This window comes from Xenia sp. Carnegie-2017, unplaced genomic scaffold (assembly GCF_021976095.1).
Source record: "Xenia sp. Carnegie-2017 unplaced genomic scaffold, XeniaSp_v1 HiC_scaffold_21, whole genome shotgun sequence".
In the NCBI taxonomy this organism is placed as follows: domain Eukaryota; kingdom Metazoa; phylum Cnidaria; class Anthozoa; order Malacalcyonacea; family Xeniidae; genus Xenia; species Xenia sp. Carnegie-2017.
This window is the reverse complement of record NW_025813484.1, coordinates 7,935,874-7,959,133: the sequence shown is the minus strand read 5'-3', so window position 1 is coordinate 7,959,133 and position 23,260 is coordinate 7,935,874. Positions and strand designations below refer to the sequence as shown.

The 23,260-nt window shown below is 35.3% G+C and overlaps 3 protein-coding genes across 3 annotated transcripts in view; all 3 read left to right on the top strand.

Annotated features, from left to right (window-relative positions):
- Nucleotides 1–5,707, top strand: part of LOC124444359 — a 28,244-nt gene extending 22,537 nt beyond the window's left edge. Inside the window, exon 17 of the mRNA XM_046994953.1 lies at nucleotides 1,293–5,707. Within this exon, the coding sequence (XP_046850909.1) occupies nucleotides 1,293–5,029 (3,737 nt within the window). The 3' untranslated portion in view covers nucleotides 5,030–5,707. The remainder of the gene's footprint in view (nucleotides 1–1,292) is intronic.
- On the top strand, nucleotides 83–9,465 carry LOC124443519 (thioredoxin domain-containing protein 12-like). The gene is made up of 6 exons (XM_046993972.1): nucleotides 83–93; nucleotides 7,914–8,061; nucleotides 8,153–8,207; nucleotides 8,478–8,530; nucleotides 8,822–8,895; nucleotides 9,169–9,465. Exons 2-6 carry the CDS (start codon nucleotides 7,977–7,979, stop codon nucleotides 9,463–9,465), a joined length of 564 nt encoding a protein of 187 aa, XP_046849928.1. The 5' UTR covers nucleotides 83–93; nucleotides 7,914–7,976.
- LOC124444365 lies at nucleotides 9,359–22,420 on the top strand. Its single transcript, XM_046994961.1, has 35 exons — nucleotides 9,359–9,421; nucleotides 9,513–9,565; nucleotides 9,652–9,725; nucleotides 9,803–9,872; nucleotides 9,997–10,083; nucleotides 10,174–10,233; nucleotides 10,513–10,573; nucleotides 10,656–10,708; nucleotides 10,803–10,876; nucleotides 11,015–11,084; nucleotides 11,150–11,236; nucleotides 11,317–11,376; nucleotides 11,461–11,521; nucleotides 11,614–11,666; nucleotides 11,742–11,815; nucleotides 11,900–11,969; nucleotides 12,151–12,243; nucleotides 12,352–12,414; nucleotides 12,496–12,556; nucleotides 12,684–12,736; nucleotides 12,874–12,947; nucleotides 13,031–13,100; nucleotides 13,358–13,444; nucleotides 13,632–13,688; nucleotides 19,266–19,326; nucleotides 19,408–19,534; nucleotides 19,616–19,685; nucleotides 19,873–19,959; nucleotides 20,077–20,136; nucleotides 20,314–20,374; nucleotides 20,522–20,574; nucleotides 21,087–21,160; nucleotides 21,286–21,355; nucleotides 21,874–21,960; nucleotides 22,225–22,420. Exons 2-35 carry the CDS (start codon nucleotides 9,526–9,528, stop codon nucleotides 22,287–22,289), a joined length of 2,367 nt encoding a protein of 788 aa, XP_046850917.1. The 5' UTR covers nucleotides 9,359–9,421; nucleotides 9,513–9,525; the 3' UTR covers nucleotides 22,290–22,420.
- The last annotated feature ends 840 nt before the right edge of the window (nucleotides 22,421–23,260 follow it).

The following is a 23,260-nucleotide window of genomic DNA, read 5'->3' as shown; positions in this document are numbered from 1 at the left end:
TGCAAAAAAAATTTGTGGGCCGAAAAGATTTGAACCTTGGAGAAAGGTTGCGCGCAAAAATGACAAAGCTAAACAGCAATTGGAGCACATGGGGTTAAAATATGGACATACAATGATGTAAACTTGTTGAAGCCAAATTCCTTTTTTCACGATCAGTAGCTTGCGATATTTAGTTTGGCCTATCTCTCCGTGAAATTGTTTTCCCAAATGCCTTTGTTTGTCTTAGATAGATCATATTTATATTTTGATGGTTTGGGTTCTTTGATACAGTGTTAAACTGTAGCATAAAGTTTTGCTTTCCTGTCGCAATATGGAGTATCGCCTTGCTTTGAGCTATTTAAAATTTTTGGTTGATTTTGAACACACAAAAGCACAGGTATACCTAAACTATGGGTAAAATTAATCCAAGTCTTTATTTGTAAGGCGTGTGCTGTGTAGTACAAAAATTATAAATATAACAAATAAATTTTTGGAGGTCATTCTATGTGTTTTTTTTCAATTAGGCCCAAAAGAATTTCGTCAGGATTTCGAATTTGGTGTAACTCCCAATAAAACTGAAAAGACCTCTCATAAAGCAAAACAAAAGACATTATCTCAACTATGCGAACGTTTAGGTCTTAAAACAAAACTTACATTAAAACATGCACGTACTGTTGCAACGTTTACTGACGACGAACTGACTTCTCATGACCAAATTCCCAGTTATATTCTTAAAATGTTAATGATGGCTAATCACCAAGCACGTGAATTTAAACTGGAATCATTAAAAAAAAGTAAAGTTATTACAAAATCAAATAATGGTACTGATGTAAGTGATAGCGATGACACGGATGAAGATGAGATTGAATCAGATAAAGTCAAAAGTAAGAGTTCGGAAGATGATGATGATTCCGATGATAGTTATAGTGATAACGAAAGTGAAGCTGTAGAAGCAATTAACCCTATGGATGCTTTGATAGGACTTTTCCATAGTTCAGACGATTTCTTGCGACAATATATTGCTGTTAAACTTAGCGAATGTCAGCTTAGCGTGCCTTTCATTTTACCTGATCCTGATAATGCAGCAAAAAACCCAACTGTCTTGCTTTCGGCGTTGGAAAAAATAACAAAATCTTGGAAAGATGCCACTTCCGAAGATTCTGCTAAAGTTGTTTACGCAACTGAACATCCGTTTCCGGTAGTGTCTTTTATCCGGCTGGGTAATGTGACCATGTCCAAATCGTCCCTAATGAACAAGATTATTAGTGATGGTAATGGTGATCATGATTTCTTTTTTCATAAAAACATGAAAGGTGGTGATGTGGAAAGGAAAGTCGTGGAAGGCTTAGTTGAACTTGTGTGGTATCTTCCTGGTGGAAACAAGAAGAACTCTTTGCAAAATGAAATTTGTTTTACCAATTTACGCGGTGATGCTCCGAGTTTCAAGAAGCAAGTTAATGTACTTCGAGAGATATCAAACATTTTGTGTATTTTATTGCCTTCAAAAATGCCTGACGAACAAATGAAAAATTTTTTGGATGAAGCTATAATGTCTGAAGGTAAAACACTGCTGATTTTTAACGAAAAAAGGGAAAAAGAAGTAAAAACGTACTACAAAGATTTAGAGAAGGATCATCGTACAAAATTGTCTTCATGTACAAAAGCATCTAAATCAAATGAATATGAATTTTTCAATTATATTCGCCAGGTCATACAAAGCAATATAAAAGAGGCCAAAAAAAGTAAGCTGAAATCTTTAGCAAATCTCAAATGCCACTCAAAGGAAAATGGTGTTTACTTTGATGACGACCCAGCTTATGCCAAATTGGAAAAAACTGTGGAAACTTGGATTTCTGATGGGATTCAAAATGCAAAAAATCTGTTTAAGCTACAAGGTCATGTACCAATTTTAGCAGATTTAGAAAAACAGATACATAGTCCAAAATTTCGTCCCACTATTAAACAAGACGACGTTGTCAATGAATTACACAAAGAACTGGAAAATGAAAAAAAGGCTCAGACTGAATCTTTCAATAATATGAACAAAGATGTTATTAACTTTCTTAATTCCATAACTATAATGAATGAACGGGAACTGAATAGAAATTTGCATCATTTGAAGTATTTATTAGACAAAGCTTCTCTATCTGTGATGACATATTTACATCAAAAATATCGTCGGGCATTACTTTCTGTAAAAGAACCTACCAAAAATACGCACAATGATAAGCCAGATTCACAAACCGAGGAAGAAAAGTATTTAAATGAACTGGAAGAATTGATATTAAAGTCTTCATTTGGTTTGGAGCATATCATTAGAGAGGTTGCCCAACTTTATCAGCTTGCTGATATTGTAGTGAATGATTATGTTGGTGCTGCAACAAAAATTCTTCTTTCCGGAGAGCCTTTAGAATTGCTGGATGGTGATTCAGTTTACATACCAATGAAATGGTTTGATGCTGTTTATGAAGAATTAGAAATGCAAACAAATAACGCTAGCATTTTCGTCATTTCTGTGTTAGGTATTCAAAGTTCCGGTAAATCAACAATGTTAAATACAATGTTTGGTTTAGAATTTCCTGTAAGTGCAGGAAGATGTACTCGTGGTGCTTTTGTTAGTCTTGTTCCACTTAGTGATCAACTTAAACATGATTCAAATTTTGATTATTTGTTGATCATTGATACTGAAGGTCTAAAAGGAATGGCTGACCCAAAAGTGAGAGAACACGATAATAAATTGGCAGCTTTTGCTGTTGGTGTGGCTGATGTCACGATTGTCAATATCTTTGGTGAAAACTATAATGAAATGAAAGAGTTTTTTGGGATGGCTGCTCATGCTTTCTTAAAAATGAAACTTGTGAAAGACAAGAAATCATGCAAGATCGTCCATCAAAATGTTGCTGCTAATGACGCTGCAGATAAGTTAATGATGGATCGGCAAAATCTAAAACAAAATCTAGACCATATGGCAAGGCTTGCAGCAATACAAGAAAATTGTGAAGATCAGTTTCAAAAGTTAGATGACATCATTGCATTTGATGAAAATAAAGACGTATTTTACATACCAAGTCTATTGAAAGGAAGTCCTCCCATGGCTCCGATAAACCCAAATTATGGTAGAAACTTGCAAAAAGTAAAGGAAAATATAATTCAGCTAATGTCCTCAAAAGAAGTGGTCAAGCTAACTGTTTCTTCATTCCGTAAACGAGTTAAAGATCTATGGCAAGCAATGCTAAAGGAAAACTTCATTTTCAGTTTTCGAAATGTGATTGAAATCAGAGTTTACGCATCGTTAGGCAAAAAACTTTTTAAAGAATTAGTAAAACTTATGGTCAATGGAATGGCTGAACTTGAAAGAAGTATTGAAAAAGATTTGAAAAGATGCACTACACGAGAAGAGCGAAAGAGATGTTGGATGAAAAGTAAAAAACGTATATTTACAGAGGCAGAAGAACTCAAGACGAAAATGGAGAAAGAAATGCAGACGTTGTTTGAAAGCAAAGGTAAATCTACCCTTGAACGATGGAAAAAAGACGTGATGGATAAAATTAAAAGATACAAAGGAAATCAGGAAGCGTCTGTTATAGAAAATTGTGAGGCAACCTTCCACCATCTGCAGCAACAACAAGATGTTGAAGAAATGAAAAAATATTATGAAAAACAACTTCTGGACAGAGCAAAAAACTTGGTGTCAACTCAAAAAACAAATGACGAAGAAGAATGTAAAGCAACATTTCAAAAAGAATGGAAACAATGGATTGCCGAAGTTCCCCGTTGTGAGGAAGTAAAGCGTGATGTCAATGAATATATGGTTTATGTTCTTCTAACAAAAAATTCTGATCGTAATGCTGACATGTCAACGAAACTAAAACCAAAAAGATATAGAATTTCTGCTTTTTCTAATGCTGATCCTGTAATTGATAGAAATATGCTTGCATTTATTGGAGGGTGGGGTTCGAAAGTGGTCCAAAACATGTATCATTGGTTCATACACGATGCTGTGTCAAGGGCATATGATATCAAAAATAAAGTTATCTCTAAAGGAAAGCAGTTTGCAGAGAGAGTTTCCAACATTGCTGTTAGATTTACTAATAATGATCTTATAACAATGTATGATGAAATCATTTCTACTATTGATAAAGAAACAGAGAAACAAATCATGAAGTTTAAAAAACCATTAGTATGTGACATACTGTTATACACATTTGCCTGTGCCTTTCCTATTTTTGATAAAATGGAAAAGCGTTATGTTGAGATTTGTGTTGAAGAGCGACGGAATCTTGAAAAAACATTAAGACCAAGGCTGGAAAAGTATTTTATCAACCTTTGCAAAGAGATGGAAAAAGAAGTTTTGGCTGCCACGTCATTGGTTGATGTGCTTCGTGACCCTATAACGTCAGAACTTAACAAGGGTATTGTAGCAGCAGTTTATACTAAGCTTTCGACAAAGAGCATGTTTCTAAGCAAGGGTCACGTTCATGCCAGTGTTTTGATTCAACTTGGAGAAAACCCTAGTTTTGAATTGTTTGTTCCTTATTTGAAGAATCCTATTCAATTTTTGGAAAATAAATTAAAGGAATACGTGGAAGACTTTTGCTTGCACAAAGAATCGAAACTGGTGCGATCTCTGTTAAAATATGAAGGAGAGATGCTGAAGTCGGATATTTTTTCTGCCATTGAAGACGCAAATAAGCAAGCTAGAGATGAAATGGAACAAGGAAGCAAGACTTGGAAAGTAACGAATTGGATTAAAAAGTTTGTGAAACAGTGTTCTTCTCTTGCCATCACGAATGAAATGTTTGGTGTCGCTACAATGGATGAAGATTTAAAAGAAACTGATTTATTTGACAAAAAAGTTCGCGAGTTGGTCGAAAACTTTGTACAAGAACTTACTGATGCTGAACTAGATAGTGAAAGTATTAGTAATTGGCAGTCAGCACCCTACAAAAGACTTTTTATGTCACTGTTTGGGGATCAGGCAGTTTGTCCCTTTTGTAAAGCTTTGTGTGATAAGACTATGGAGCATTCACAACATTCAGACGATGATTAAAACACGCGACAAAAATGCACCGTCCTTTGTGTTTGGCTGGTTATCGCAGTATCGACAATGTGATTTTGGTTTACGATATTTATACATTTCTTGTAGCTGGAAATGAAACATTTCAAAACATGGACACAAATTGGAAACCCCAACCCTATAAAGATTATCAGTTAGTAAACGAAACTTACGCGTCCTGGAAAATTCCTCCAGATCCTTTTTTTGATCAGTCTAAGTATTGGCAGTGGTTTATGGTAAATTTCTCGAAAGAACTTGCAAATTATTATAATATGAAGAACCAGAAATCCCTTCGCGTTGGAAAAATTTGACCTTGAAAGAGGGTATAGAACATCTGAGGGAGATCCTCAATTTTTAAAATATGCGTTGAAAGACATTGTATTAAGGTTAATTTGAATTATGCAGTTTTGTATATTGTGTGAATGTTTAGTGAACATTCAACACCTCTCTATTCACCTTTTTAGCTCATTGTTCTCGTGATTTAGCTAAGTACGCTATTAAACGCTGTGTCAAATAATTTTTAGTTGCTAAATAAATATGTAATCTTAGAGATGTAAAGACAATTAAACTTATGTATATTAATACAATCAATTAATATATTAATACTTCAATTGAATTTTATAAATGACATCCATAAAAATCGTAAATACATCCTCACTTAGCAAATATAAACCAGAGACTTGTTATTTGATTTCTTACTGAAACTACATAAGTATATGTATACTTACATATACTTATGTAGTTTCAATACATATTACAACAAGAGAAAGCACAACTGAGATGCCTGTAGGCTGTAAGACTTTAGTGAAATTCATGCATTAAGTGGGTGCATACATCTTATATACATATACAATACATATTACAACAAGAAAAAGCACAACTGAGGTGCCTGTAGTCTGTAAGAATTTAGTGAAATTCTTGCATTAAGTGGGTGCATACATCTTCATGCTCGTTAGATGACAAAAAAATAATCGTCGATAAGGTTCGAGGACTAAAGTTCTTAAGCTGACAGATGCACACAGCAACGTAATGAAGTGAGCTTTGAACATTACTTGTAAAGATACTTATGCTTGATTAAGGTACGTAATGTTGGAAAAGTAACTATACTGACACGGGTAGAAGCATGCAACATATCTGGTATAATGGTTCGATGTAGCAAGTATAATTCATTTTTTTGTCAGACGTTTTTTAATAATATTTTATAAAATGAGTTTTTCCTGGTCAAAACGAAAATTGTAGCTGGAGGTCCGAAGTTGTTTACTTGGAAAATTGTTAATGGCAAGAAGTTAAAAAAAGTGGGATACTAAATAATAGTTTCTTTAATAATGTAATTTAGAAGGACATAAATTTTTTTATTAAAGTTGTATGGTTCTGTTCAAGATGTTTCACGAATTTTCAAATCTTATTTGCAAAACCACTGTATTGCAACCTTGTCAAAAGTCATCAAAAACTTGAAAAAAGCGCCTTTTTGGGAATTGAGTTTGGTTGTTTACGATCAAATATTTCACTCAATTTTTGATAGCTCTGAATATTGCAACTTCCACTATATTTTTGGAACAATATTATAAAAAAGTTCCAGACGGCCTTAAAGCTTTATAGATGTGAACCCTTTCATTATTTGAAGTCGTATTCCTTTCAGCGAATTGCATTTAATTTTACACTGTGGACTGCTTAACCACCTTGAGATCAAAAAGAAAAGACAACTCAAAATTATTATTTTTACGACGGAGCCGACGGCGTCAATGCAAATTAACAAAAACGGTATAACACTTGTCAAGTTGAAAAGGAAATTCACTGAGAGAAAAAAACATTATGTCATCTGCCTACACTTTTACTATAAAGGGAAGTATGTGGAACTTCGGGATACTTATTATAAAAGATATTTAGCTAATGTTTAGTTAAAGAAGTTCTTTTGATGCTGCAATCTCTCACCCACTCAAACAATTAACGAACTCATAATTGTGACAATGAATAAGTTATATTTCCTTTTAAACGATGGAAATAACTTGGATTCGATAATTCATACACGACAAACTATAGAGAATTTTCATTGGCGAAATATTGCAGCAAGTCTCTGACAAACTTCTTCAACCTTTTCCAAAGTAATAAGAGAGGATTCTGATAATGGAAAACAATAACTTCTGTGAAGATGATATTTTGGATTTTTTTAAAAACGATAATAGCAAAAACCAACTGTGTCATCAAGACTAGCACATTGTTTCTTTGTAATATTCAGCCTACTTTTAAACACTTTCAAATTATTGACACAGTAAAAACTTATGAAAAAATTCAAAAGATCTTAAATCTTTATCAAATTATATTACCAGTGACGAAAACATGACTATGAGTGATGTTCTGGAATTAGTGTTGGATAACTATGAGACAAAAGATTCCAATTGAATGTTGCATTAGGAAAATGTGTTTGTAGATTGGTGTGATGACTGATAAGTGTTGTTTGATTAAAGATAATTCAACTTCAACATAAAAACGTTTTGATAATTAGACATGGCATACGAATTTTTTAGAGCTTTCGACGTTTAGTATGATTCCAGAAAATATCAAGCTTTCATATTGATTTTTAAAAGTAGAGCAAGGGAATACGACAGCTTACGGCAGAACATGCAAGTAACAATATGTGCATTCCAATTATCGAGTTTGCTTCGCCATTGGTTTGTATACATACAAAAGGCTTTTTTAATTTCAACAACTTGTGGCCTATGTTAACAATAAATGCCACGCGCTCTTTTTATGTTTTTTGTGTTTCTTAAGAAATGAAAATTTCAAATAAAAAAGCCACCAGCAACATGATCTATTTACTTATTCAACGCAAAACCTTTGTTTTGGTTGACTTCAACAGATTTCCTTCTATTATAAAAAGTATAGATATTTCTCTGTAGCAAATTGGATGTGCGTTGTCTTCTGCGTCTAAAATTATTTTAAAATGAAATTTAGCAATACTCAGGTTTTTCTAGTGTTTATTAACATTCTAACGATCACACAAGTGACTGGAGAAATTCTTAGCAAAGGTATGTGTGTAAAGTTTCAATATTGAAGAATATTTGTTTGAAGCATCATGTATATGACCGTGTTTATATATTTTACAATTATTCTCTTCAGGATTTGGAAGCAATATCGACTGGAAGTCACTTGATGAAACTGTGATGCATATTAGGTACGTTATCAAATTAACAATTTTTACACTCAAACTTTGAATGCTGCAAGGCCCGCAAAGGAAGAAAATCCAGTTTGCTATCTTTAAACAAAATTTTAAATTACTTAAGTCGTCATGCAGTGTAATTACTAAACAATCCAGTTAAGTTTTCCTGCGGGTTTTTTGTGAAATGGTAAATTTGAAGGAGGTTTTAGATTTGTATGGAGCTCTTATTTAATTAAAATAGAACGCTCATATGTTTTGAAAAATTTCATGGTTCTTCACATCTAGTAAAAAACCCAAAATGTTGATCATACATAAAAGTTGGTGTAAAGCTTGCGTAGGTAGGTTATTTGTATATAAAATCAAAATTCAACTCCTGCTGAATTCCAAATGTTTGCTCAAACTATTTATTGCATACACCATCAATGTTACCATATAAGGCGTAACTATAGTCGGCTATTTTGGCTGTTCTAAAATGTCAGATCACTGGCATCAATTGTTTCTTTAGCAAATCTAGAGTTTTAAAGACAGTAACACTGAAATATTTACATAGCACAACCAAACTTGCAAGCTAGCTACGTCATTGGTTATCGTAGGTAGTTTTATAGAGGCTTTACTGATGATTTTTACAGGTTTAAAAGAGCAGTTTTTGTCATCAGACGAAATTGAAGAACTCAGTCGTGAGTTTGTGATGATCAACATCAATGTATGTATTATATTATTTTATTGTCTTGTATATAAGTTTGTAAAGTATTGTATCTCTGGAAAAATATGAGTTGACTAAAAATCATGTGAAATGATATAAAAGAAATGTCATCAGATTGATGTAGTAGGGGATCCTTAATACAATAATACAATAATTTCATTGTATTTTATTCTTGAAGAAGTTTTTGTTTGAATACAACGTTGAAAGTTGTGATAAAGATATGTACTTTTATCGCAAAGATTTGCATTTATACATGTAATATTATTTAATTAGGATGAAACAGAAAGCCAAAAAGAAGAGTACGATATTGATGGCAAATATGTACCGAGAATTTTATTTTATGGTATTTACTACGCATATAAATATGGGAAAATCTTACCAAAAGGGAAATGTAGTTTTCAGAATGGTAGCTTGTATGGTCATTGTAAATCTTTGTCTTTTATAGGTAAAAATGGAAAAATTCTTAAAAACATAATGAATGAAAAGCGAGAAAAATACCAGTATTTTTACAGCAAAGCTGAAGATGGTGAGAAAAACTATAAAAACCTCGACAAATTATCAAATTTATAAACAAAAGTAACATATTTGACAAACTTGATATGTTCATAATTTTGCAGCGGAAAGCCAATTATGGTTTTAATTCACAAATCCTGGTGCAGTTCGTGCAAAAGTAAGTATTATTATATTTAAACACAACTGAAGAAGTTATAAATAGGAAGGCAACAATAAGGAGTGTAAATTTTTCCATTTTTACAGTTTTAAAACCACAGTTTGCTGCATCAAAAGAAATCGAAGAACTGAGTAAAAACTTTGTTATGGTCAACACAGAGGTATATCAATGGTTATGAGAGAGAATTCTTTGTTTTGCATGCAGTGATTTGGTGTTTTGGCTCTTTCTTTCATTAAGGATGATGAAGAACCAAAAGATAAAGCATATGCTGTTGATGGTGCATATATTCCTAGAATTTATTTCGTTGGTATGTTGAACACTTGTGATGAATAAAATCATGACAGCAACAATTAGATGGAATATACTTTAGACAAAGGATGATAAATTTTCTCTTATCTTGTTCCTGTAAGTTCACGCTTACTGTGTTTCAGAACCTAGTGGTAAAGTGATGGATCATATATGGAACAAAGGAACATCCTTCCCCGACACCAAATACTATTATGGAGAACCAAAAAACAGTATGAAGTTCTTTTAGAAAATATTGCTTGACCAAGATGTTTGGTTACATCAATTTATTTTACATATTTGAATGTTATGAATTTTATTAGTTGTACGCAGTATGAAGGAAGTCATGAAAGTAGGATTTAGTTCCAACAATCTTCACAGAGGTAAGTGTATCTTGTTCTTTATTATAATTTAGGATGAGGTATTAGGTGCCACAAATTGTCTCTTCTTTTTACCCAAGATTGATCAGTGTCTTATAATTTTATAAAATATCGTAAACACTTCTTTTCAACAAGTTGACTATCTTTGCTAAGTTTTAGGAATTTATTTAAGAACACATTTTTGGTAAAAATAAATCTTATCAATCATCAAGATCTTAAGTAACTTTTCTTATCAATTTAACTTTGACAGTCTTTACTGACTTTTTCGACATATAATCGCAGGACTTGGTGAAAAATTTAACTGGTTCACATTTAAAGACGGCGTAGAGGAATCTAGAAAAAGGTGCGATTAAAAACGTAGTTGAATAATTTATCTTGAAGACTGAAGTAGCACAATGGTATTTCTTCATATGATTTACAAATAGTGGCAGACCAATGATGCTTATCATTCATAAAACTTGGTGTGGTTCTTGTAAACGTAAGTTAACGTAACATCACCTTGAACAAGAAGACTAACAAAATAGAAAAAATCTAATAATTGTTGTTATACTTGTGTTGTTTTTTCTTCATAGAATTAAAACCAAAGTTTGCTGCATCTGATGAAATACTGAATCTAAGCAAACATTTTGTCATGGTCAACACTGAGGTATTGTCATAATATTTTTTCTAGTATTGTATCGTGAAAAATCGACAGACATTGCTACTCTACTTTGTAAAAGTATTGCAACTCTCACTCTTTAAAACTCCCAAATTCATTATTTAGTGCACTTAATTCAATTTATAGGATGATGAAGAACCGAAAGACAGTAAATTTATAATCGACGGTGCTTATATTCCAAGAATATTGTTTGTCGGTAGGTTTTGTGAAACTTTCTTTTCTTTTTATTTTTTAAATCAAAATTAATTATTTTGTTCTTAGAACCAAGTGGTCGTGTCATGGACGAAGTATGGAATGAAGGAACAGCTTATCCTCACGTGAAATATTACTATGGAGAAGCAGATGAGAGTTAGTGTTATACTTATCTAACATTCTTTCTTCATGTTTATGGTTGGAAAACATGGTTTGACTTTTATCTCTTGTTTTAGTTGTTCGAAGTATGAAGATTGTTATCGAAAAAGAGGAAAAATCCACCAAATTGCACAATGGTGTGAATAAATAGATTTTCTTGCATTAAATTATACTATGAAATGATATATGGGTATATTTTTAAGCTATTCATTTTCTGGTAGGATGGGGAGAGAAAATAAAGTGGGAAAATTTGGATAGTGGATTGGTTTTCTCGAAAAAAAGGTTAACGAAGACAAAAGATGGTTTTTATATAGAACATAAAATTGCTGAGTCAAACTTCAATATTTTCAACTGAAGATATTTTCTTCTTTAAGAAATATTCCGATACTATTGATTATTCACAAGTCTTGGTGTAAAGCTTGCAAAAGTGAGTGAATTCAATTAATGATTTGAGTTATGTTGACGTTGGATTGCTTTCATGAAGCTATTTCTGTTGTTTTAGTCCTAAAATCCTATTTTTCCAAGTCGAAGAAAATTCTTGAACTTAGTTCCAAGTTTGTTATGGTGAATGTCGAGGTATGTTATAATTACATTCACACGGACATGAACAGGATATTTTTTAGTTGTGGATGTTAGGTTATTGCAATTTCTTAAATAAAGGATGATGAAGAAATGTTGGGGGATGATTTTGATGTTGATGGTGCTTATGTTCCACGCCTATACTTCTTAGGTAGGTACAATTTTCTACTCATTGAAATTTTCTTTATTGATACTATAATGTCTGTGAGTCCATTACTGTATTGCCAATTTTTGAATTAGAACCTAGTCTTCAAACGTACTTTGCGAGCACACAAACGTTTGGTTTCTTTCTATTATTGCAAACGACTCAATTTTTTTTCTTTTTACAACAGATCCTCGGAACGGAAAAATAATGGAAGAGTTTTACAACGAAAGGCCTGAATATAAGGATGACTTCATTTATTCATATGGAAATGCTGAGCAAGGTACACATGTATAATAAGTTTCCATCTCCTCATTCTTTTGTCTGTTAACATGAGCAATACATATAGCTTGTGTTATGATTTGATATTCACGCATGTAAGCTGTTTTAGTTGTTACAACCATGAAAAACGTTTTGAAAAGACAAGAAACCGTTGAAAATGATCGAACAAAAGGTGAAAGATTCTGTTTTTGTCTTCATTAATCAGTTAGATGCTATTTGTTAGTTCATTCATATCGTTCTGAAAAATACACAGGTTTTGGAGGAAAGATTGAATGGACATCGTTGAACGACAGTTATGGCATTGCTGAGGAATTGTAAGTTCTTAAACTACGTGTGTTTTCAGAACTTAGTTTTCTTTTAATGAAACATATCTCTGTGTTATCAATGGAAAAAAAAACTTTCATCCAAATTTGTAATACATGTGCACACATATCTTATTAGCAACAAGCCAATCATGATGATTTTCCATCGAAGTTGGTGTCAGTTCAGCAGAGGTACGTGAGTAATCTTAAAGATGAAAAATTGATTTCAGTTTGTCATTAAAAAACAACAAAATGTCACAGGGAAATTTCACAAAGGCAAATGCTATAGTCTTACTTCGATGGTGACAAGGTGTAAAATATATTTCTAGATTTAAAGGAAGAATTTGCAATGTCTTTGAACATTGCAGAAATCAGCAAATATTTTGTCATGGTCAATCTTGAGGTATTTTAAATGTTTATTATTTTAATTGTTTATTACTAAGTAGCATCTCTGCCTTTCTTTATTGTTTACTTTCTTTCTTAAAGGACGATGAAATTCCAAATGATGAGAAGTACAACATAGATGGAACGTACGTGCCAAGAATTTTCTTTATAGGTAAGGGAATTTCATTTTGATGAGAAGGATTTTTGTACAATACACACATATTATAATTTTTGGTGGAGTACCTGAAATGTGTCACACTTTGTCCCAATGTTTCCCCACTAGGCATTCTTTTGCATATGAGTAGTTTTTATGATTTCCTTTGTATCATGCAAAACTATTTTTCTTATCTTTTCATTTTTATAAATACAAGAAAATCTAACAACTCGGCGACATTAATGATCTCCCTGCCTTTTGTGATTGTTTCATAGATTCTCGAGGCAATGTAGATATAGAGGTGATCAATGAGAACAGACGTGATAAGAAAGCGAAATATTTTTATCAACATGGAATAGACGGTAAAATAAGAGTTCGCAAAAGTAGTCCTTTCTATGTGGTACCTCGCTCAATATGCAAAAGTTAAAAATGTTTTTCTTAAAAATGAAGTCAGTTGTTTGAGCTCGAGAGCATCGTTACATGTTTGTAGATATAGATTACCTAAGTACATTTTATAATTCATCATACTAACGCTATGTTAAATTCCAGTTGTTGCTTCTATGAAAAAGGTCGTTATTAAATTGCCCGCACCTTCATTGGAAAGAGGTACAGTGACATCATGACTGTATCACTATGATGACTGGTATAACTATGATGACTGTGTCACTATCATGACTGTACTACGATGTACACTGTCATGCCTGTATCTTTATCCTGACTGTACTACGATGTACAGTATCATGACTGCACTACGATGTATACTATCACGACTTTACTATGATGTATGTACACTATCATGCCTGTACGATGTACACTGTCATGCCTGTATCACTATCGTGACTGTACTACGATATACACTGTCATGACATTACTATGATGTACACTATCATTACTGTACTACGATGTCCACTGTCATTACTTTACTATGATGTACACTGTCATGCCTGTATCACTATCGTGACTGTACTACGATATACACTGTCATGACATTACTATGATGTACACTATCATTACTGTACTACGATGTCCACTGTCATTACTGTACTATGATGTACACTATCATGCCTGTACAACGATGTACACTGTCATGCCTGTATCACTATCATGACTGTACTACGATGTACACCAACATGACTGTACTACGATGTACACTGTCATGACTTTACTATGATGTACACTATCATGCCTGTACAACGATGTACACTGTCATGCCTGTATCACTATCGTGACTGTACTACGATGTACACTATCATGACTGTACTACGATATACACTGTCATGACTTCACTATGATGTACAATATCATTACTGTACTACGATGTCCACTGTCATTACTGTACTATGATGTACACTATCATGCCTGTACAACGGTGTACACTGTCATGCCTGTATCACTATCGTGACTGTACTACGATGTACACTATCATGACTGTACTACGATGTCCACTGTCATTACTGTACTATGATGTACACTATCATGCCTGTACAACGATGTACACTGTCATGCCTGTATTACTATCATGACTGTACTACGATTTACACTATCATGACTGTACTACGATTTACACTATCATGACTGTACTACGATGTACACTATCATGACTGTTGTTGTTCGTCCATCGCAAGCGATGATGACCATGACCAGTTAACTCAAGTACTAGAAGATTGGGTACGGTGAGTTCTGAGGTGGCTAATGAGCCCAATCTTGGCACGGAATGTTCTTGAACACGAATGGCAAACCAGAGATGCATCTGATGTTGAAGCACTGGCTGCTCTTGATTTCCGCAGCTCACGTTTCTGTTTGGCATCCACAGTCCGCCTTTCTTCTGATGCTTGACAGCCCTTAAAGATGAGATCGCGCCAGGTTGATCGGTTCCCTGCAAGTTTATCCCATGTTGCGGTGTTGATGTTAAAGGACTTCAGTGAGGTCTTTAATGTGTCCTTGAACCGCTTCTTCTGGCCTCCGACTGATCTTTTGCCGTTGGAGAGCTCACCATATAGCAGCTGCTTAGGTATCCGCTCATCTGGCATGCGAGCAATGTGGCCCGCCCATCGGATCTGTGCTCTCATCAGCAAGGTGTAGATGGATGGCTGGTTGGATCGAGAGAGGACATCTGTGTCTGGCACCTTGTCTTGCCACTTGATTCTCAATATCCGACGGAGACAGGTTGTGTGGTAGTGATTCAGCTGTCTCGCATGCCTCTGGTAAACAGTCCAGGATTCACATGCAAAAAGGAGAGTTGGTAATACTATGGCAGAGTAGACCTTCAGTTTCGTTGCAGCGGTGATCCCTCTACGCTCCCAAACGTTTGTGCGCAACCTGCCAAATGCGGAGCTGGCTTTGGCGATCCGGTTGTTCACCTCTGCATCAATAGTCACGGCTCTGGAAAGAGTGCTCCTAAATATGTGAATTTGTCAACTGTCTGCAGACGCTGTCCATTCACCAGTATGGTAGGCTCAGTGTAGTGTGTACGAGGAGAAGGCTGATGCATGACCTCTGTCTTCTTGGTACTGATGGTTAGACCAAAGTTGTCACAGGCTGCGGAAAATTTATTCATGCTGATCTGCAACTCCGATTCTGAAGACGCGTTGAGGGCGCAGTCATCAGCAAACAGGAAGTCACGAATGATGGTCTCCTTAACCTTGGTGATAGCTTGCAGTCTACGTAGGTTGAATACGCTCCCATCCATTCTATATTTGATGCTGATACCATCTACACCATCGTGATAAGCATCAGTTAACATGGCAGTGAAAACCATGCTGAACAATGTTGGAGCCAGTACGCAGCCCTGTTTGACACCATTTGTGACTGGGAAGGGTTCGGAGTATTCACCATCAGCTAGTACTCTGGCCAACATGCCATCGTGAAATTGACGAACCATCAAGATGAATTTCTCTGGACAGCCAAACTTGGACATAATTCTCCACAGGCCTTGACGGGAGACTGTGTCAAAAGCTTTGTCAAATCAACAAAGGTGGTGTACAGATCTTGGTTCTGCTCTTGACACTTTTCCTGGAGTTGTCGTGCTGCGAAAATCATATCAACAGTTCCACGGCCCTTACGAAAACCACACTGTGATTCTGGTAGCAGTCCTTCTTCAAGGTGGTCTATTAGCCGGTTTAGTAACACTCGGGCAAGAACTTTCCCAGCTATTGATAGGAGTGAGATGCCACGATGATTATCACAGGACTGACGATTACCCTTCCTCTTGTATAGGTGAATAATCGAGGCATCTTTCAATTCCTGGGGATGGATCCTTTGCCCAGAAGGATTGGAAGAGGTCAGTGAGCTTCTGGATAAATGTGGGACCACCAACTTTATATATCTCGGATGGAATAGCATCTGCACCAGGGCTTTACCACTAGAGAGCTTGTTTATTGCCTCCTGACTTCTGATTCAACAGGTGGAACATCCATGGTCGTGTTGATGTTGACCTGGGGCAACCTGTCTATTGCCTTATCATTGATGGAAGAAGGACGGTTGAGGACAGCTTCAAAATGTTCAGCCCACCTATGCAAGATCTTTTCCTTCTTGGTAATTAGTGAAGTCCCATCTGAGCTCAAGAGAGGGGAATTTCCTGACGATCGAGGTCCATATATGGTGTTGAGAGCTTCATAGAACCGCTTTGTATCATTTCTGTCGGCATAGGCTTGGATTTCATCAGCCTTAGCACTGAGCCAGGAGTCTCTCATCGCCCGCAGCTTACACTGAACTGTTCTCCGTGCACTGGCAAAGGCATTCTTCTTGTAGACTGAAGTTGGATCATCTTGGTAAGCACGATGAAGTCTGTGCTTTTCATCAAGTAGGGCCTGAATCTCCTCATCATTCTCATCAAACCAATCATGCTGATGTCGGGAAGGGTAGCCCAACACTTGAACTGCAGTTGAGTGAACTGTGTCCCTAAAGGATTGCCAGTCTTCTTCGACGTTACCTCCAGGATTGAAGTTGGCAATTTTGGAATCTAGGTCTGTGGATAGAGCTGCACTTGTTTGAAGGTTTTTCAGCTTGGCAACATTTATCCTCTTTTTGGTCATACATCCCTGTGGACGTCTCTTTGGTTTGATGCGTATGTTCATTTTAGAGATGATGAGTCTGTGGTCAGTCCAGCACTCTGCACCACACATGGCCTTGGTAATTCTGACATCCTGTCTGTCTTTCTTCCTGACAATGATGTAGTCGATAAGATGCCAGTGTTTCGACCGGGGGTGCATCCATGATGTTTTGTTCCTGTTGGACAACCGGAATATTGTGTTCGTTAATAGCAGACCATGTGATGAGCATAACTCCAGCAGGCGCAGGCCATTGCTGTTGCACTTGCCTACCCCACTCTTTCCAATGACTCCATCCCAGGCAGAATCACGGCCTACCCTTGCGTTAAAATCCCCAAGTAGGATCAGCTTATCAGTACTGCGCACGGATGAAAGCATAGTATCCAGATCTTCGTAGAATCTGTCTTTCACATCTTCAGGATTTTTCATTGTAGGTGCATAGGCACTGATGAGTGTGGCCCGTTTACCATCATGTAGATGAATCTGCATTGACATGAGACGATCGTTTGTACCTTTAGGGAGATTGGCAAGCTTTTGCACAAGATGGTTCCTGATGGCAAAACTTACCCCAGACTCTCGGCGCTCATCGGCAGAACGGCCACTCCAGAAGAAAGTGTAGCCGCCTACATTTTCAGTCAGCTGCCCCTCATTAGCGAAACGAGTCTCACTCAGTGCTGCAATGTCGATGTTATATCTAGCAAGTTCTCTGGCAACTAAAGCAGTTCTCCTCTCTGGTCTGTCTGTTGAAGGGTTGTCAAGTAATGTACGCACATTCCATGTGCCTAAGGTGATCGGTGTCACCTTAAATTTTTTCTTTCCTTTATTTCGACCGCTGGTGTGGGATTCCCGCCAACCGCGGCTTGCTGGCCAGGATGAAGGTTAAAGCAAGCTTTTTTTAGGACACCTTTTCTAGTCCCTTCCTCATGTGAGGTGAGCAGTGCATCCCTAAAAAGGGCTGCTCAGACACCCAGGTAGACGCCGAGTTCACTGCTGCTTCAGTCAGTACGAAAGCGACCATTAGACCTGGGCCGCCTGTGTGCAGGTCTGCAACTACAGCTCCCAGTGTATCCACACCTGCTGCTTTGTCGCTCGCCCATCGCCACAGGGCTTCAGGAAGAAAAAAAATCTTAACTTCTAGGTTGAGTGGTGTTGTCAAGACTTTTGCAAGAATTTATTATAGTGAGGAAAAGCTGGCAGACATCAACCTCACTCTTCTCTGAAATCACATGGATCCAGTGGCAAGACAGTGTCGAGACGACTGGTGGTGACCTCAGATGCAGGAGTATTCGGTTACTGCTAGATGTTATGCAGTCCATCATCGGAGCTCCACCCGGAACCAGACAAGGATAGTTTGGGACAGCAAAATACCAAAACGGAACAAGATGGATGGCGGATGAAGGCAGCACAACGGCGGGTCATGGCAGATGGACCCTGGGACCAACTAACCTACCAGAACAGACAGCACCTGGTCTAACCGCACTGTTCTCCAGCAGTTTAAGGAACAAGTCCTGCCGGCACATAACTCACAAGATGCTCTTGAGAGACCAGGTATCTAACTTACAACAGCCACGAATCACCATGTGTTACCTTGGATGTTTTGGCAATGCTGTCAACCTCTCAAAGATGGTTGGATGAGATAACTTCTCAAAGATGGAAAGATGAGATCACTTTGTCTGGGCACGTCGCTGGCAGTACTGTCTACGGCATTACAAGTAGCAAATGTTGATCATTATCATGATGATAACAAATGGCCAGACAGTATTACTATCATGACTGTACTACGATTTACACTATCATGACTGTACTACGATGTACACTATCATGACTGTACTACGATGTACACTATCATGACTGTACTAAGATGTACACTATCATGACTGTTCTATGATGTACAATATCATGACTATACTACGATGTACACTATCATGACTGTACTAAGATGTACACTATCATGACTGTACTACGATGTACAATATCATGACTGTACTACGATGCACACTATCATGACTGTACTAAGATGTACATTATCATGACTGTACTATTTATGTCGTGAAAAATTGAAAAATTTTGTCATATAAGGTACTAGTTTGTAGATGGAAAATCGGAACATAAAAATCTAAATTGTTCTTATTAGGTTTTGGAATGGAGTATGAATGGCTTAACATGGAAAATGCTCTTAGTGAAGCTTCAACTTCGTATGTCTTTCTTTCAAAACTGTCAAAACTGTCAAAACTTTATCTTATTTTTTATTACAATGCAGCATTATTTTTACTTAGGCAAAAGCCAATATTTCTCATAATTCATCAATCGTCTTGTCCTGCGTGTGAATACTTAAAAAATATCTTCAATCAATCAAAGGAGCTTCCTATATATGCCCAGGATTTTGTCATGGTGAACCTACAGGTAAAGAGAAAAGGCCATTTTTGTATCCTTTATTTTCTCGTATACAAAAGCAGTCAGCATGATTGTTTTTATATCAAAAAGGATGAAGAAGAACCAGAGGACGATCAGTTTGATGTTGATGGAAGATATTTTCCAAGATTATTTATTTTAGGTATGTGGTTGCACAGTATTTGTAGTGACAAGTTCTGTAGTCGTTTGCTATGAAGTGGTTTCTGACTTAAAAATGGAAATGTAAATGCACACAAACTATTATTTTATATATTTCTATAATGCATAAAATCAATTTAAAAGTTTATAGTTGGCAAATGTTGTATTTTGTACAAATCATGTATTCTCAGATCCTACTGGAAAAGTTCAACAAGATCTTCATAATATGGAACCAGATTATATTGAGTATAAATTTTCTTATGGCAACGAGCTTTCAAGTGAGTATATCTTATATCACATAATTTATCGTGATGGAGAAATCAACATAATCAGTGATCTCTTACATCCTACAGTTGTCCTGTGTGTGTTCACAAATTAAATTTTCGTTCTGTTAGTCATACGTCTTATGAACGATGCACTGCTGCGATTTGGTAAAGAAAAATCGATTAACAATGGTAGGTGGATTTTTGTTATAAATAAGCGTTGAGATAAATTTCCGATCACTTCTTCTCGATTTAGACATAAGTATTTTTAGGTTTCTCAAATTTAATTTAGTTGTCGTATGGAACTGTTAAGATTTCAGCATCTTTTTTTTAAACTAAAATCAAGTAATGCTTTTACCAATAAATCAGGTTTTGGCAAAAACGTGAACTGGGTGAGCTATAAAGATGGAGTTGATCTCTCAAAGAAAAGGTAATCAATCTTTTAAATGTCAATTTGTATTCACTTAGAAATAGTTCATGCAAAATATAATGAAAAATTACTTTATGTTTTCTATGTTTGTATCGCTCATGCAACCCAACACACGATATTTAACAGAGATGTTTCTGTGTACTCTAGGGATATGCTAATGTTGCTGATCATTCACAAGCCGTGGTGTAAAGCTTGCAAAGGTATCTAAGATTCTGTTATTTATTGTTTTTGCGTTGTGAAGTTGCTTTAAAAGTTGGTTTCTTATATTGGCAAATAATATCATTCTTATTTATCTTTAAAGTTTAGTATTCCCCCATAAATGAATACTTTATTGATCACAGGATTGTGTGAATACGTTTGTGATGATAACATTGACCAACTGAATTATGTTTGTTATGTCACTACAGCAATTCGTAAATCTTTGACATCGATCAGTAGCGAAACGAGCCCGCAAGTTTAGGTCGTGCTGTACAAATTTTAAAGTATCATTATTGTTCATTTATTTAGAAATTTATTGTTTTTTACTCACGAAGTGAGGAAACAGAAAAATTTTCATGCAGAATAAAATTTGCAGCAAGCTACTTCACTGATATGGATGCTTAGAAATTGTCAGAAGACTCGATAAAAATTATATATTCACCTACAGTCATCTTTCTTAGATATTTAACTCTAGGGTAGTAGTAAACAATATGTTTTATTATCTTTTGCAAAGCATTAAAAAAGAAATTGTCCTCATCAGAAAAGTTTGCAGAATTGAGTGAAAAATTCGTCATGGTCAATGTAGAGGTAATTTTATACTTCAAGAGTGATTCAGTTCCTTTTTTTTTTTCAGTTAAATATTTTCTGTCATGATTCCATTGAAGATGGTAGATGTAAGTTGTGGTAAGAATTTTATTTATTTTATTGAAAAGGGCGAAGAAGAATACATCGACGAGAAGTTTGATATCGATGGATCATACATACCACGGATATTTTTCATCGGTAGGTTATCTCAAATCCTCTCGATTTTGACACTTCAATAAAGAAAAGATGAAAAGATGTTTGGGAGAGATCTTTGGGAGAACTCGACAGCTGATCAGTGCAAACCAAATATCCAAGGTCGGGCGTTACACGTGCTAAAGAGTTCTCACAAACGTCTCTTAGGTTTTCATAAGTCTGCGCAAACACGAAAAGCATTTTTTATTTCTTTTATAAAGTAATAAATTTAAAACAAATATTTAAATTTTTCCTTTAACATGAATTCATGATTGTTTTGAAATTTTTCATTGGTTAATGTAATAATCTGACCTCGGATTCCTTTTCAAAAGCCAATGAAAACACAACAATTAACCAATCAGCGCACGCCAATCAATTTTGTTGTCTTTATTTCCTATAAAAAATATCACTGCAAAATTCTAAAAGTTTTATTTTCTCTGTGACTATATATGCATTACAAAATTGACACTTTGGTAAGGATTTGTGCGTACTTTAACAAAATTTTCGAAATTTTCAACAAATAGATCCATCTGGTGAAATCAGAACAGACATTTACAACACGGAAAGCATGTATAAGGAACATAAATATTACTATTGGGATGCCGTAACACGTGAGTTCTTTTATTGATTTTACATCTTTTATATTTCTGCCTTTGTAAAATTCTTGGTGTGGAAGTTACGTCACCGCCGCCATGTTGGACGATTTAACAAAGCATTTTTCTTATTTAAGACGCAAATGTCATTTTAATTTTTTCCACAAATTTCAAGAAAGCATGGTTTCAAAATAATTCAGCTCTTGCCCCCTCTCAATGTTGTTTTGCAAAAAAATCTGCTTAACTAATTTTGAATGCTGATTTTTTTGTTGCAAATTCTAGTTATTCAGTCGATGGAAAAAGCACTGGACAAATTCAAGATGAAATTGCAACGAGACGAACTTTAATGAACAAGCCGTACAGTTCTTTACGGTTGCTTGTTCAGACGGACCGATAATTGTATTGACATTTATATTCGTTTAGATATTTATAGTCGTGTGAACAGCCATTTGTGTTATCAAGTACAATTATCCATATATTTTCGTATTTTTATTCTTGTTTCCAACTCTTTTTCAAATCTATGTAATTTGACTAGGCGGCTTTCTTTGATCTTGTCGGATGACATAAAGGTAAACATAAAGGTAGACATAAAGGTAGACATAAAGATAGACACAAAGGTAAACATAAAGGTAGACTTAAAGGTAGACATAAAGATAGACATAAAGGTGGACATAAAGGTGAACATAAAGCTAGACATAAAGGTAGACATAAAGGTAGACATAAAGCTAGACATAAAGGTAGACATAAAGATAGACATAAAGGTAAACACAAAGCCAGACATAAAGGTAGACATAAAGGTAGACATAAAGATAGACATAAAGGTAAACATAAAGGTAGACGTAAAGGTAGACGTAAAGGTAGACATAAAGATAGACATAAAGGTGGACATAAAGCTAGACATAAAGCTAGACATAAAGCTAGACATAAAGCTAGACATAAAGCTATACATAAAGTTAGACATAAAGATAGACATAAAGGTAGACATAACGGTAGATATAAAGGTGGACATAGAGGTAGACATATAAAGGTAGACATAAATGGAGACAGAAAAAAAACAAAAAGTTAGACATTAACTATACTACGCACGATTTTAAAATCATTATGTTTATTTAAAAATTGCTTGACACAAGTGGAGTTGGAATGGCACAGTTGTTGACCATTGTCTTTGATCAGGCAATCTTATGTTCGAATCCCAGTCTAGACTTAACAACAGAACTTCATCTTGCTAAAGGACAGAAGAAAAATCGTAGAGAAACTTGCTTAACATTGTTATTTTTACAAACGACGATCAAAATATAATAGGATGAGTATTGATACG